The following is a 16,033-nucleotide window of genomic DNA, read 5'->3' as shown; positions in this document are numbered from 1 at the left end:
TAATGTGTGTAATAATGCGTGTGTGTGTATGGGGTGGAGGTGTGGATGTGGGGTATTGAGGTGGGACTGTGCACCTGCAGGCGTGGGGTGCACACAGAGGTCAGGGTGCATGCACTGATTAGGAGTGTGCACACAAAGCGCCTCAGTGCGTGCACGAAGGGACTAAATGCATATACCGGCCACAGCAGTGCATGCATGCATGGGTAAAGCAGCACTGTGCATGGGTAAAGCAGCACTGTGCATGGGTAAAGCAGCACTGTGCATGGATAAACCAGCACTGTGCATGCATAAACCAGCACTGTGCATGGAGAAACCAGTACTGTGCATGCATGCATGGATAAAGCAGCACTGTGCATGCATAAACCAGCACTGTGCATGGATAAAGCAGCACTGTGCATGGATTAACCAGCACTGTGCATGGGTAAAGCAGTACTGTGCATGCATAAACCAGCACTTTGCATGCATAAAGCAGCACTGTGCATACATAAGCCAGCACTGTGCATGGACAAGGCAGCACTGTGCATGGATAAACTAGCACTGTGCATACATAAGCCAGCACTGTGCATGCATGCATGGATAAACCAGCACTGTGCATGCTGCACACCCCAGTGCATGCACACCCAGGGTTGTGCACACTGCATGAGTGCATGCAAACCATGCACAGTGCACACACACCATGCACAGTGCACACCACGCTGATGCACCCCCCCAGCCCTCATCCCACTGAGTGCACTGCAAATTGCAGCATAAAATGGATTTGAAAAGCAGCACGGTGCTCCCAGCTCCCTGCAATGCAAAGGAACCCCCCTGGGGATGTTTCATGACTGTTTTCTTGCAAAACCAGAGGGAGATGGGAACACCAGTGTGCTGCAAGATTGCACTCACTGCTGCTTTAATTTCTCCTTTTCCTTCCCTTGGCTTTGCATTTGCACATAGCTGCATAGTGAGCATGGTGCATTGCTCTCTGCAGATTGCTTTGGTGAAAAACTGGGGTGAAATAGCATCAAGTGAAGCAAATAGTGTGTGTGAGTGTGCGTGCAAAGATTGTTCTCACTTTTTTTCAGCTGACAAATAAGAGGTAATTTGCAAAGCAAGGAAGAATGCTCACCCTCCAAATTCTGCTCCAAAAAGCGCACAGCCGGGGGTGTATCATGTTTGCAAATGGAGCAAAGGAAAACAGCCTTAAAGCGCTCTGCAAGAGCAACTCCTGCAGAGCTCAGCCATCCGGCACAGCTTCCTTTGGGGCAGCACTGCTCTTCCTGCTGCTGAAACCTTGGGGGATTGGGAACATCTGACTTTGGGAGCGTGCAAAAGTCCAGCTCGGAGCGCACGCACAGGAACTGTCCCACCAGGAAGCCACCAGCAGCACGTTGATTGCTACCGCTGCAAAAAGAAATGTGCTGCTGGCACAGCTTTGCTCGTTGCTTCCGCCTGTTTTGCAGCAGGAGGTCCCACAGCACAGTGCTGGGGGCCCTGGGCAGGATGCAGCGGTGTCCATCGGTGTGACGCATCCCAGGGTGCTGTATTGCTGCCCACGCTTTAGCACCTTAAAAACAAATTCACCCTTTGTTCAGCTGCTGGAAAGGGAACTAGAAAACAACCTGAGAAAAGCATTAATAAAAGCCAAGAGGCGATAGGCAGGAAAGCCTTTATTGAAGAGGTAAAGGCAGAGTCACAACCAGAGTTGCCCTCAAACACAAAGATTCAGAAAATGGTACTTTTCTCCCCTTGCAATGGAAGCCCCGAGCTCGGTTCTGGCCAGATCCATCCTGCAGCTGATGGGATCTGTGCACCCCGAGGGTGCCATGCAAGGAGTGATGCTTTGGTGGAGGGACATGGGAGCAGCACGGTCAAACACAGACAGTCTGGTTTTTTGTCTTACGTTTTCTCTCCTTTTCAGACAGCTACTGTACAAAACAAACCAGAAATCTGTAATAAATACACAAGAGGCTCAGTACATTGCTACAATCCTTCACTGAAGGGAAACATATATATACACACACATATATATCCTAATATATAACCTCTTTGATAAATCAGCATTAAGGCTACGTGTTGCTATGGGAAGGCAGCAGCAGACCCCATGTCCCCAAGCAGGACCCACCAGCCCCCCCAAAAAAAGCCCCAGAAGGCCCAAACTGAGCAATATTACTGCAGGGAGCCACCAGCTTGCCTTGGCCATGGGTGGGCGCCTGCAGCTGCGCTACAGCATTCCTCCTTTGGCATCCCAGGGGCAAAACAAAGGGCACAGCATGGGGTCTGATGCAGCAGAGAGCTTTTTGCATAGGGGAAGCACTGCAGAGCGAATGTGAAAAGCTGGAGAGGCCTTTGCGGGCTGCAGAGCTCCTGCGCAGGGCTGATACATGCAGACGTTTTCCTTGGCACTGTCTTAGGCTGAAATATCTGCCCCATCCAAAATGGATGCTGCTTGCGCCGCTGGAGAGGAAACACATGCTTGCTTTTGAGTTAAAACCCTCTCAGCTGCAAAGGGGAAAAGAAAACAACCCAGCGAGGCTACATGACTTTAGCATCCAGCTATTTGTTAGAGCGAGAGGCCTTAAATTCCTGGAGATTAATTAGCAGACAGAGAACATTGCCCGAAGGTAGGTCTGAACTGCAGCCCAAGCAGCTCTGGATCCAGACTGCACAGCTGGCTTTTGTTTTTGGCTTTTCTCAAAAAGAGCCCAGCCAAAATGCTCAGCCTCTGCAGTCCTTGGTTCTGCAGCCCTTGGCGTCACCCACAGAGGGGTCTATGTCCCTCCTAGGGGATGGATTTTACAGCACAGCTTCGGCCAGAGCTCTTCTTCCAGCCCCATCTCAGACCTGCACAGTGGGCACAGCAGCAGGGAAGGGTCCAAGTGAATTTTGAAGTGACCTCCAAGCACAGTCTGCATCCCCTCTCCTAAATCTATATCCCATTCCAAAAGTCTGCGTCTCCTCCAAAAATCTGCATCCTTCTCCAGCATCTCCATCCCCCTCCAAAATCTGCATCCCTCTCATCCCTGCAGCTGCCCAGATTCACATCTCCATGCAGCAAATGACAGCAGAGCCTCCTTGCAGACAAGGCAAGCTCTCTGCTTGAAAAGCCTCCATCCTGCTGTAACAACGGGGACAAAAGTGATTCCCCCCAAGGCACAGTTTGCAACATGGACCTGCTGTTTGGTCACCTCCACGCTGGCTGAACAATTGCATCATGCTCAGCCCTTCTTACAAAAACTCCCTCCCATCTGCAGTGGAGGATCGAGCAGCTCCTGGACCAACTGCAGCTCCGAGAGGCAGCTTCATTTTGCAAATGGGGAAAGTCAGACCTAGCAAAAAAATCACAAAACATCCTCCCACCGTGCGATGTCAGTGACAAAACATTTGCAAATTCCAGCCCTGCTCCCAAGGCTCCAGCTGCTGCCAGGCAATTGCTTCAAAAGGGGAGAGGTCAGAGAGTGAACAGCATCTGCAGCACGGCCAGAGCGTCTGGGCTGGGAGAGGAGCTGCAGCCCTGCGGGACTCCCTGTTGGAGCTTCCAGCCCCAGATGGAGCCAAAAGCTGGGGCTGAGCATCCTCGTGTGCCCTGGGCTCGAGGGGTTGGGGCTGAGCAGTGGCACTGGTTGGGTCTCATCTCCAAAATGAAAAGCACAGCTGGTAAAATGAGCATGTGGCAGACAGAGCCAAGAGGATGGGAGAGGGGATGTGGGCACAGCCAAATGTCTGCTCTGCAGGGGAGCAAGGACAGCAAGAGGAATTTCACAGCCAGAGCGCTGCAGAGCTTTAATTAATCCTTGGGGCAACCCTGCAAGTGGGAACATGGGTGGGATCAGTTTTATACTGGGGAAATGGAGGTAAGGAGATGCATGTTCCTGGTGGGGCTGCAGCTCAGGGAGGAACAGCAGCTGCGGGGGATGTTTGGAGGCAGAGCTCTGGCACCTCCTAGGTTATAAATCCAGCAGAAGCCACCACGACCGCCTATAGCCCAGCCCTCGGCTCATTCCCTTCCAGCCACACGAGCCACTTATCTCCAGCTGCAAAACCACAACCGATAAAATGCTCAACACACCCACACTGCTGCATGGCAGGGACAGCGACCTGAGCTGCACAACAGCGCTTTTGCAAAGAAGCCCCAGTTTTACCATGCCCCACACCACCACCACCCACCCCTCCTGAACCCACAGCCCCAGCCAGCCAAAAAGGAAAGAAAGGACACAAAGAAGAGATCCCTCCATATCTTGCTGCCCTTATTCCCCCCTCTGAGGTAGACGAACCGCTGGACTACCAGCAGCTCTCGTCCTCAAGCAAGCTTGCAGCATGGTGGCACCCAGTGGCCTGTGTCCACAGCCCCGTGCCCCACTGTCCACACTCAGCACTGCCGCAGCAGGCAGGTGGCAGTGGCTGGTGGTGGCCCTGGGGAGCTGCATTTCTCCGGGGCGATGACAGTGCCCGTGTAGTGGATGCAGGAAGCATTGCGTGTCCTCACACCCTCGCCACACGTTTGGGAGCACGGAGACCAAGGACCCATGCGCCAGAGTGGGCAGGGGATGTCACCACAGGGTTTGATATCCTCAGGCTTGAGGGCTCGGTCGCAGGTGGCTGAGGGTTGGCCTTCGACATCCCGGCACTCCACCGTCCGCCTCTGCCAGCCAGAGCCACAGGTCTTGGAGCACTCGGACCAGTCGCCCAGCACCCACTGCGAGGTGAGCATCGGGCGGATGATGTTGGCTGACTTCTTCTCTTTGTCCTTCTGCTTGCTGAAGGGGATGTCTTTAGGGATGAAGAAGGTGTACTTGACTTTGGGTGGGAAGACTTCGCTGGCGATGGTCAGCAGTTGGACGGTCAGGGGCTCTGGGAGCTGCCGAAAGCTCTGCAGCCTCTCCAAGGTCGTCATGGAGCCACTGTACTTGAGGATGGTGCCCTTAATGAGGATGTCCTGCTCCATGGCCGAGATGGCGAACTCGCCGTTCAGCAGGTACTTGCCCTCCAAGGTCCTCAGGGCCAGGTAGTTCCCATCATGGCGCACCCCACGGTGGCTGCGCTGCTTGATGTCAATGTTAGTTGCCCCAGCCGGGATGGTGACGATGTCATTGTAGCCGTACCTGCATGGGGTGAGGGAACATGGTTATTTCCCTGGCCTTTCCAAGGGGGATCGTGGCTCTGAAGCCATCTCTCAGTACCCAAGAGCACTGCAGAACTGGAAATGCTGCAGTTGTGCCAGATGTGTGCTAGACTGGAAGAATTACTACATTAAACACAAAAAAATGAGCAATGCAATCAAACAAATCAGCACAATTATCAGCCTTGGTAGGAAACTGCATTTTCCTAGCTCCCCTTTGTGTTTGACATGGCTGCAGTGTTTGGCATGAAAAACCAAAATGGCTTTGTTGTTGCTGATGGCACAGGGGGACAGGCGAGCTGGGCGCTGCTGGCTCTGCATGCCTTGGCCAGGTGTCACTGCTCAGTTCCAATCAGGAGCCAAACAGTTAACAGCACAGCCAGCTCTGATTGCATTGGTGCCAACTGGAAAGCCTTTCCTAGAAAACAGCAAGAACGAGGGCAGCAAAAATATTGCTCACCACAGGCGGGCATCGCTGCACCAGGCAACCCAGGCTCCTCTCAGTTGGGTTGGCAGCCTCATCCTAATGCCAAAAGCTCCATTGGAGGATACTGTGCTGGAGGAGGCTTTTTCTGCAGAGCACGACCCTTGGGAACACTTTGCTTTTCCCTTGGCTCAGGGCTGCGTCCCCACGTGCCCCCAGTGCTGTAATGCTGCCTGGTGACAGTGACAAAATGCCACCTTGGCACCCTGTACCCCCACATGAATCACATCATGGAGCTGGCAGGGGGCTCGTGCATTCCCCAGGTTGATGCTGCGGTTGGGAATTATGGTCAGAGTATTTTGGAACAAAGCCTCAGGGTCAAAGCCTGCTCTCAGTCACCCTGGCCTCCATAACCCCGATCTTAATGGGATCTCTTCTTGGCTGTAGCTACCACGCTAATCTCTCTTTAGTCAACCACAAACAATTCATAGGAGAATGGAAGCTCCATTCATCTGGCTCCCTGGAAGGAAACCATTTAGGAAATCTAATTTGACTGAGTGAGTCACCTCGCCGCATGGAATTGGATGTGCCGGGCTTTGTTACTATCTGTTCAGCAAAAGCCTCTGCGGGATGCATTAACTCCAGCTCCATGACAAAGAAGCAAAGATTTTGGGCAACAGAAAGGGCTGCCCACATCCCGGGACCTCATGGAGCTGAGGGTTTTTGATATTCCTAGTCAAGGGGAACAAGAGGGGGATGGTTTCCTGAGCATCGCGCTAGTTTCCAGCAGAGAGAAGCAGGAACGGGTTTTGCTGCACAAGAGCAAAATGCACCATGTCAAACACGCAGCTCGCCCTTCTGCATCACATCACCTTTCAGAGCTGCGCCCTGAGCAGCACCGTGCAGACACAGCAGAGCAGCACAGTGGGGACGCGTGGGGTCGGTGCAGGGGAGCCCAGCTGTGGAAATGCTGCCTCTGCTCTTTGCTAAGCCCTGACTCGATCTCGTTTCCTTTGCGGCGAGCGTAGGAAGCGCTTACGCAGACGTTGGGCTTTGTGAACATCTGCCCAGCACCCCCAGGCTGCCTGCAGGCACGGAGCGAGCAAAGCTCCCCAGCCAGATGTTGCTGGGTCAGGAGCTCAGCAGAGCCAAAGCAAGCTTTTCCAATCACAGCCTCAAGAGGAACAAATGTCTCTGTGCTCCCTTCCTACAGCCTGATGCTGCTTTTCCCCCCGCCCATCTCCACAGACCTCTCTCCCCTGTGCCTTACTTGGATCGGTTGAGGGAGCCGGATATTTTCCTGCAGGTTGAGCCGTTGCCGCCGCACACCCCACACTTGTCCAGTTTCTTGGAGGACCCAACAATGTGGTCGCAGCCAGCCTTGATGCACTGCCCATGCACGCAGATGGACAGGGTCTCCGGACCACACAGCGTCCCATCTATCACCTGGGGAGAGTGGACAGGGAGCATTACAGGAATTTGCTGGGAATAAAGATGGACGTTGGGAACTGACATTGTGAGATATCTTACTTTGGGCTCAAAGACTTTAAACTCACTCCTTCCCCTGGCTCGGCAGAAGAGCTTGCAGCGGTCCCGGGGGGACACCCCGGCGTACTTGGGGACCCACTCCAGCCGGTTCCCCTCCAGATCAGTGAAGTTGTAGCTGTTGTACTTCTCACACTGCTGTTCTCGAAAGCTCTTGCCTAAAAGGAAAGGCAAAAGAATGACCCAAAAGCCTTGTGCTGCGAGTAAGGAGCTCTCATCCTCCTCAGCAGAGATATGGGAGAGACGTGAGGATGGTGGAAGCATGCAGAGAAGAAGATGCTTGTATCCAACAGACTGCAGGGCAATCACAGAGTGCAGGAAAAAAGCATGGGAGGGGGATGAATGTGTCCTTGGGAACAGCAAGAAGGGCTTACCGTCCTGTGGGCACTCATCTGTATGGCACGACTGGTAGCGGGTGCGCTGACCCTCGCAGTAGCGGCCGCCGTGCTGGGGCCGGGGATGGTCACAGTGGCGGTGGGAGAACTGCACGCCGCCACCGCACGTCCGTGAGCATGAACCCCATGGGCTCCATTCACCCCAGCCTCCATCCACCGCCGGCTGCAAGAGGCCATGAGAGGCTGTGAGGGTGGAAATAGTGCAACCATCCCCCATATCCCCTCCCCGTGCCGCGAAACGAGGCCCTGATCCAGCAAAGCACTTAAATGCGTGCTTTGCACGAAGCTACTGCCGGCGTGCATGGGCTCGTGTGTTGGAAGCCTGCAGTTTGCTGACTGGTTCAGGAATTGCTGCTAATTACTCCAGTAAAACAATGCAAATAAATCAGTTTAATCAGAGTTAATTGCAGAACTGCTTGCTGCATCTAGGACAGGCCTGGTCCTATGATACTCTATGAGCTCTGCCCTGGTTTTGGCTGGGAAAGAGTTAATTTTCAACTCAGTGATTGGTATGATGCTGTGTTTTGGATTTAGGAGAAAAACAATGTGGATGTGCTGCACAGAGCCAAGGACCTTTCACTCCTTGTGCTGCCCTGCCAGCAAAGGGGCCGGGGGGGAAGGGATGAGGAGCTGGGAGGGACAGAACTGAGACAGCTGACCCAAACCAGCCAAAGGGATGTCCCATACCACACAGCACCGTGCTGAGCAATAACAGTGAGGGGAGCTGGCTTGGGGAGTCACCAGTGCTTGGGCATCAGTCAGCAGGTGGTAAACATATATATATATATATATACACATATATATATAAATACACAAATATAGAGAGGTGCAACCCCATCCCTCCAACCCCTGTCCTGCAGTACCTGGGGCTGCAGTGCATCCTGTGGCAGGCAGGCTCCATCCCAGCACAGCCCACCGCCCATGCAGGGGGTGCCATCAGCCCAGGGCAGGCTGCCATTCTTGGTGTGGCACAGCGGCTCCCCACTGCTGGTCCTACACCACAGCTGGGCGCAGATATCCTCCTCCGTGGTGTTGGGGCAGTGCTGGAAGTCTTTGCCAAAGATCTGCTGGCACTGCTGGTCCAAGCTGTACAGGGCCCCTTGGCCAGGCAGCTCCGAGGGCAGGGAAAGGGCTTGAGCTGGGGCATCAAGCAAGCAGTCACCTGCAAGCAGCAGGGAAGGGCATGGATCAGGATGGAGGTACACCAGGGTTTGGTCCCATGGGTGACACAAAAAGAGGACACCAAGATGTGATGGATGCTCCATCCCTGGAGATATCCAAGGTCAGGCTGGACCAGGCACCGAGCATCTGATCAAGCTGTAGGTGTCCAGGAGTTGGACCAGACCCCTTTTAAATCAAACAGTTCTAAGATGATGAGGGGACAGAGCTCAGCCTGCGTCCAAGTGAACCCCCTTCACCCTCTAGAGATCGTAAAGAGCCCAAGCAATCAAGTAAAATGCTTTAAATTCTGCCGAGCTGAGCCTTACCATGCCCTCCATCCAGGAACTCAGTGAGGTACATGGCACTGCACGGGGACCAGGGCTGGCTCTTGTTCAGGTGGACGAAGAGTGGGGCCATCATATGGTGCTTGCCCAGGGGCCCGAAGACCCGCTCGCAGGTCTTGGAGTCGTCGTGGGGCATGCTGAGCACATGGCCTGCAGAGCAGAGAGCATCTCGTATTAGTTGTCAACCTTTTCCCATCTCTGCAAACATTATTTGCTTCCAGAACAGAAGCAATCATAAAACCATTAAGGTTGGAATAGACCACTACGATCACTGAGTCCAACCATCAACCCATCACCACCATGCCCACTAAACCAAATCAAGCAAACTAGTTAGCGAGTCAGCACTGCAGAGGGTGATACCCAGAGCAGAGATGCTGACACTGGGCTAAAAAAGAAAGCAGGAAAGCTCCACAAGGGCACACATTACCCAGCTCGTGAGCCAGCGTGTAGGCAGCCTGCAGTCCCTCGTCCTCGATCACCGAGCAGCTTTTGTTGCGGTCACACATGGTGCCAATATCCGCCACCCCCAGTGTGTCGCAGCCTTGATGCCCACAGAAATCCTGTTGGGAGGCAGCACCCAAGGAGGTTAAGGCAAAACAAAATTCCACATCCTAAACACACTAAACTCCTGAATTGGCTTTATTCGTGCCAACTGGAAGCTCCATCCCTTGCAAAAGGAGCTCTCCTCTCCCTCTGGGCTACCTCAAAACCCCATCTCCCCAGCATCCATCCCCAGGGACCCCCAGACCTGTCGGGTGAGCAGGATGGCAGTGTCGTAGTGCTCCGGGTGCCGGTCACTTGGTGGGTTGAACCGCTGCTGCCAGCTGCAGAAGTTGCGTAGGGTGAGGCCACCGTTGTCTGACACCTCTGGCCCTGCTGCCTCCTCATCCACCACCAGCACCTTCACCACCACCAGGTTGATGGCATTCTTCAGGCTGGGGTGCTTGTAGATGCGAGCTGCCATGGACATCAGGGTCAGGACGTGGTTCTGCAAGAGGGGAGAAAGCTGGGGTGAAATCTCTACAAAGGGGTGTGGTGTACCTGCCACCTTCTCTTATTTTTGTATGATCATAGAATCATTTATGTTAGAAAAGACCTTTAAGGTCATCAAGTCTGACTGTTAACCTACCTAACTTTACTAAGGAAGGAGAAATCAAACCCATTTATGGAGTCTACCACATTGAAACAGTCATACATTCCCTTAGGCTGAACAGCAGCTGGGTGTTGCCATTCCCATATATGATGCTGCACACCCCATGCCTGCAGGAGCCATAGGCACAGCCATGTCACTCCACTTTTTGCCCTCCACACCCAGCACCACCGCTCTTTAAAGACAGTTCTGGGCCATGCAGAGCAGCCCACAAGACCAAGCCATGCGTTGCCCCTTCCCACCACAGCCTCAGCTCCTGAATGGGGCTGCAACTGTGGGGCTTCCCACACCAAGGCTTTGCCCAGCAGCATCCTCCACTCAGCAGCTGAACAGCCGGCGATGACTTCATACATCAAATGCGCCAGCACCGTTCTGGCTGATGTAAACATCTTATCAGAGCATCGAAATTCCTCTTCTGCTTGGCACGCGTTAACAGACCCGCAGTCATGAGAAAAAAATGCACGATTACACAACAGTGAGTGTTGTGAAAGAGAAAGTGGCTTCTCTCGTCCCCAGACTGATTGCCCGCCCGTCTCGCTGCAGCACCAGCACTGCACTGCGCTGCTGGGAGCCCTGAGAGCTCCCAAATGGGATCAGGAGCACATCCCTGGAACCTTCCCATCAGCAGATGTTTTGCTTCAGCAAATGCAGCTGAAGCCTTCCTTGGGCTGCGACACAACAGCGGTCCCAGCGAGGCTGGTGGGAGCACAGCAGACTTTATTTAGACTGGCCAGTGCTCCATGACATGGCCCACATCCCAGCCAAAACATGCAACGAGTGTCATGGAGAAGTCACCATACAGATGGGGTCCCTGTGAGAGCAACCACTTGGTCTCAAACAACTGAAAAAGACCTTTGAGATCCACAATCCCAACCCACTCCACCATGCCCGCATCCCTCAGTGCCACATCCCCATGGCTCTGGAACATCCCCACTCCCTGGGTAGCCATACAGTGCAGCACTGCTCTTCCAGAAGATACATTTCTCCTTAAATCCAACCTCTTCAGGTTGCTGCAGGGGATGAGGGATTTGTTTATCCCATGGGTGACCTACCTATAAGTAGCATAAAGTGTTCCCAAAATTACCCGCTGGAGCTTCCATAGCCCCAGATGTAACTGCAGAGTTATGCCAAGCCAAGGTATTATTCCAGCAGTGGGAATGGGGAGCTCAGAAAACACCCACCCACCTGCCCTTCATCTCCAAAGCTCCAGAAAGAGCTGGAAGGATGGAAAGTGAACCGAATGAACAGCTATTTAGCGCAGATTAAAAGGTCAGATCCACTTGTTCCACCATCTGGTGTCTATTTATACCCATCTTAAGACTGAGTGGGATCCTGCTGGGTTTTGGGTGGCTGCTGCAGTGCTTTGGGGAGAGCAGCAGCACACCTGCATCTCATTGCTGCGGCCAAGGGCTGGGAGCTGGGGCTGAACACGAGCCCTTTGGCCCCATGTTTAAGCTCAGCAATGAAAAAATAAATAAGACAGAGCACGGAGAACCAAAGCGGTTGCTTAGAACTTGCCAGCATTGAAAGATTTCACTTTCCAATACAGCCTCTCGCAAAATCCCTGCTTACATGGGAGAAAACATGCTTAGACACTATTACTGTGGTATGCACATGATGGTCCAACACCCATACAGGAGGGCAGCAGGGTGCAGCTCCCTCCCAGCTCCCAGCAGGACCAACAGCAGGAGAGCTGCTGCGCCCAGCTTGGAGTGAAGCTGTGGGTTTGTTTGTTTGTTCATAAGGTCACCTTCTTGATTTCCCCTCCCTGGAAACCAACAGTTTTGCAAAGGGAAAAGAAACGCTGAGATTTCTGGAGCACAGAAAGACAGAAGGAAGAAAACACATGGAAAGAGTTCCCAGCTATTGGAAACAATGCACACAGACATCCCAGCCTGCTTTCCTGCCCCAAAATATCTGTTTGCAGCCCCCCAGCTCGGATACCCTGCAAAATAAAGGCCTTTGCCTCCAGGCCACGCTGTCAGCAGGTCTGAACATCACAGAGGTAGCAGCAGGACCCTGGCTGTGGTCAGCAATCCCACGTGCTGGTCCTAGAGAGAAGGGATTGCAACAACACTCCTAAAACCTCATAAATCTGCCTGCAAAAACCGCAGAAGTCAGGAGAGGAATCCCAGCTTAATCAGCCCGACCCAGTTTTGCTGTGCTCCCCCACGTGCCGGCCCTTTACAGCAGGGGTTGCAGATTCCTTGCTTGCAAAGTGAGCGGCCGGCAGCCATCCGTCTGCAGGGGGAGGCTTAGAGAACATCCCATCTGAACCCAAGAGATGAGAGAAATCCCACTGCAAGAATCCAGCCCCGCTGCCAACTGGCTGGGGATGCTGCAGGCACTTCCATAACTGTGTGCTGTTGTAGATGTCCCAGCATTGCTTTGCAGGTGCACAGTGAGGAAACAGCCCCTGCAGCACCTCCTGCCTCTGCTCCCAGTTCTCCCCAACCCCATTTCCTGCAGTCCTCAGCCCCGATCCCAAATCTCAGCCCTGGTTTTGCTGCCACTTTGTAATTTCCTCCTGCTTTGAGTATCAGTTCTGCCTCCATCAAGCTCTTGTTATCTAAATTAGGTTAACAGCTGAGTTATAATGGCTCAATCCATGACACAGATTGATTAAAAATAAATCACTAATAGCATTTCCCTAATAACAGAATGACATTGATTGTAATTTGCAATGCTTGAATACATCTCATGGTGACTATCTTCTACTTGATCTCTTACAGCTTATGCAAGAAACTAACAGGGCGTGCAAACAATGCTTGTGACCTTCAATAAATATTCAGCGATTTAAGTGTGGTTATGGGAAGAGAAGTCACAGCAGAAATATGAAGGGGTGCTTTGGACTCAACATTCCCACTGCCTGGGCATCTCCTCATCACCAGCACTTGTTGGCTCCACAGCCCCGGGTGATTAAAGGAGTAACAAGCAGCTGTTCAGACACTGGAGTTGGGTCTCTCTCCTCTTTGTGTTGCTGAGATCAAAATCTTAGGGGAGAAACCCACACCATAAGAGCTGCCACATGACTGGGAAGGTTTTCACCCCAATCCTTAAGTGTTACCACTCTGCCCATCCCAAGCGTTATCTCTGAAGCACTCGGAGATGCTGCAAAGATATTTTGCCTTTAGGGACAAAGAGGGGATGGGGAAAAAGGGAGCTGATGGGAGAAATGGAGGGAGACCTGAAGGAAAAAAAGGACAAAGTGGCAAAGCCACGACGCCAAAGTGCAGGTGATGGTTTCAGGTGCTCCAGCTGCAAGGACTCCTCCACCTGCCCCGTACCCAAAGGTACCCTTTGCAGCGCTGCAAAGTCCCGCAGCCTCCGCTCGCCTGCAGCAGGTGGCTCGGGCTCAGGGTTGCGATATGCACGGGCTGCCTGTGAGCACGGAGCTCAGCTCATCACACGGCAGCGCGGCTCCGACCCGACGGGATGAACGGCTTTAAGACCCTCTGTCCCACCGCCGCGGGGACACGGGGTAGAAGGGGCATCGCCGTGCTGCTCCCCGGGGTGGATGCTGGGTTTGCAATGGATCCCTCAGACACCGAACCCCTCCTCGTGGTCTCTCCTCTACGTGTTAAGGGGTTGTAGACCCCTCCGGGAACCGAGTGGGGGCACGGCGAGCTTGGGAGAGGGGACGGGAGAAAAAGAGAGGGGGACAGGAGGGAACAGATGCGATTGAGGGGCATAGGCAGGAGGTGACAGAGGCAGCGGGGAAGGAGACACAGGGGGGACAGATGCGGTGGGAACGGGGACTCGGACAAGAAAGGACTGGGACAACAGAAACGGATGGGGGAGAAAATCACCCCCCGGAAGGATAGAATCAATGGGGAAAATGTAAGCAGCGGAGGGATGGGGACAGGAGGAGCCACGGGGCCAGCGGCAGCCCTTACCTCCACGTCCTCCCCGTAGAATCGCACCATGGACGCATCGGCCACCAGCAGCGTCTCCACGTAACGCGCCTCGGAGACGAAGCGCCGGGTTCGGCGGAGCGGCCGCCCGGGAGCAGGAGCGGGTCCGGGCCGGGGCTGCGCGGGGGTCGGGGCGGCGCGGCGCTGGAGGCGGTGCGGGCGGCGCCAGGGCGGGCCGGGAACGGGCGAACCGAGAGGCTGCAGCGCGTACGCCGCCCCGTCGAGCAGGAAGGAGGCGCGGAGCCCGGCACCGCAACGGCTGAGCACGGCGGGAGCGTCGGGGCGCCCGTCGACGGTCCCGGCGTAGAAGCAGCCCCGCCGAGGAGCGGCCCGAGCCGGCGGCCGGCGGCCTCCCAAGCGCTGCAGGCGGAGTCGCGGGGCGAGGAAAGAGGCGTCGGGTCGGAGGCGAAGCACGACGGCGCGGCCGAAGGCGGCCAGGCGCAGCGCCAGCTGACCCGGCGGAGCGGGCAGGCGGGCGGGCAGCAGCGGCTGCGCCTCCCGAGGCGGCGGAGGCAGCGCCCAGGCGTGGCACAGCAGCAGCAGGTGGAGCGGAGCCCGCCCGCCCAGCAGCGCCCGCCGCCCCATCCCGGCCCCGCCGGGCTCCCGACCCTCCGCCCCGCGCTGCCTCCCCCGCAGCCTCCGGGCCGGCTGCGGAGCCCGCTGTATTTATACTTTCTCCCCCGGCTTTGACATAAGAGGTTTATTTTTGATCTCTCGCTGTTCTCCCCACTCCCCTCCCCTGCCAGCCAGAGGCCGGGGGAGGAGGAGAAGTGAAAGAGAGAAAAAAAAAAAAAAAAAGAAGAAGAAGCAAGGGGAAAAAAAAAAAAAAGCACTTTTGGATGGGGTTTGAGGCCAATCAGGCGCCGGGAGCCCCGCCTGCCTCCAAGTGTCAACTTCAGCCTGTTACTCTCCCAGCATTAACCCCTTCAGGACAACCTCTGCCCGCCCGCTCGGGGTCCTGCCCCGGCCTGGGGTCGTGCTGCCGCTTTCCCCCCACCACGAGAGGCGTTACCCCGGGGTGAGCCCTCCCCCAGCTCCCCGGGTGTCCCGTCTGTGCTCCTCGGGACGTGGCTCCGAAGCACGAGGCCTTTGCCATCTGCAGAGCATCTCTGTGCAGCCTGCGGGGCTGGAGGTGCCTGGGGAGAGCTGGCCCCGAGGTTCCCACGTCCTTTGCTCTGCCAGGGATGGAGCTGCGGGCCCCAGGGGAGCTCCAGAAGTGACAGACACGGAGGTTTCCGTGCCCCAACAGCTGGGTCCACATGGGCTTTCCTCGGGCTGGGACAAAGCAATGGGCTAAATCAGACTGGTGGAAAATGCTTGGGAGAATGAAGCACTGCAGCCAGCTCCTGCTGTCCGTTTGGAGGAAGCGTGACTTCATTAAAAACCCATCTCTCCCCCTTTCAGAACTGTTGGTTTTTTCTATCTCCACATTCACATTCCCTTGCAGTCAGTATGAAGGTCTCAGACCAGGCAGAACCGTCCCTTGTACAGAGGTGACAATAGTTGGGATATGGGCCGATGCACATTGACCCTGGCTGGGAACCCGCTTAGCACCAGGAACAACTCACTGTAATGGAGCAAGGGAAATTACTGCTTGTATGGATTACTCCTTCTTTCCTCCTCATCTCTCCTTCCCCATTAGTTCATGAGATTCCTGGCCTCCCCGTGCAGCACAGAGACATCCCGGGATGTCCCTGCTGCAGTCTGGGGGTGGCACATCCCATCCTGCTCCATGTCCTCATTTTTGCTTATTTTTTGTTTGTTTGGGGTTTTTTTTTGTCCTCAGTTCAATCCTAAAAAGATCCAAATGGGTGAAGCAGCATCGCAGCTTCCTGGGAATTCTGCTTTCCTGTGGCTGGGAAATTGCTCCTGGCCACTGCAGGCATCGCTCCCTCTACACGAGGATGTATTTACATCTGTTTTGCTATTATTATCTCCACTTAAAAGCCGCAGCCCTACCTATATAGTAAACAGAGGCTCCGAATAGCAGCACTCCCTGGGG

At 54.6% G+C, this 16,033-nt stretch overlaps 1 protein-coding gene across 1 annotated transcript; it reads right to left on the bottom strand.

The window, feature by feature from the left end:
• Positions 1-1,632: 1,632 nt before the first annotated feature.
• Positions 1,633-14,730, bottom strand: ADAMTS8 (ADAM metallopeptidase with thrombospondin type 1 motif 8). The gene is made up of 9 exons (XM_015883990.3): positions 14,014-14,730; positions 9,716-9,955; positions 9,395-9,527; positions 8,950-9,117; positions 8,326-8,624; positions 7,442-7,625; positions 7,053-7,225; positions 6,793-6,968; positions 1,633-5,081 (listed from the first exon to the last, which is right to left on the bottom strand). The coding sequence occupies exons 1-9, from the start codon at positions 14,614-14,616 to the stop codon at positions 4,349-4,351; spliced, it is 2,709 nt and encodes a 902-aa protein (XP_015739476.2). The 5' UTR covers positions 14,617-14,730; the 3' UTR covers positions 1,633-4,348.
• Between the last annotated feature and the right edge of the window lie 1,303 nt (positions 14,731-16,033).

The sequence above is a fragment of the Coturnix japonica genome, chromosome 34 (genome assembly GCF_054131305.1).
Source record: "Coturnix japonica strain WE chromosome 34, WE-NBRP24, whole genome shotgun sequence".
NCBI classification, from domain to species: Eukaryota; Metazoa; Chordata; class Aves; order Galliformes; family Phasianidae; genus Coturnix; species Coturnix japonica.
This window is presented reverse-complemented; position numbering and strand designations above follow the sequence as displayed.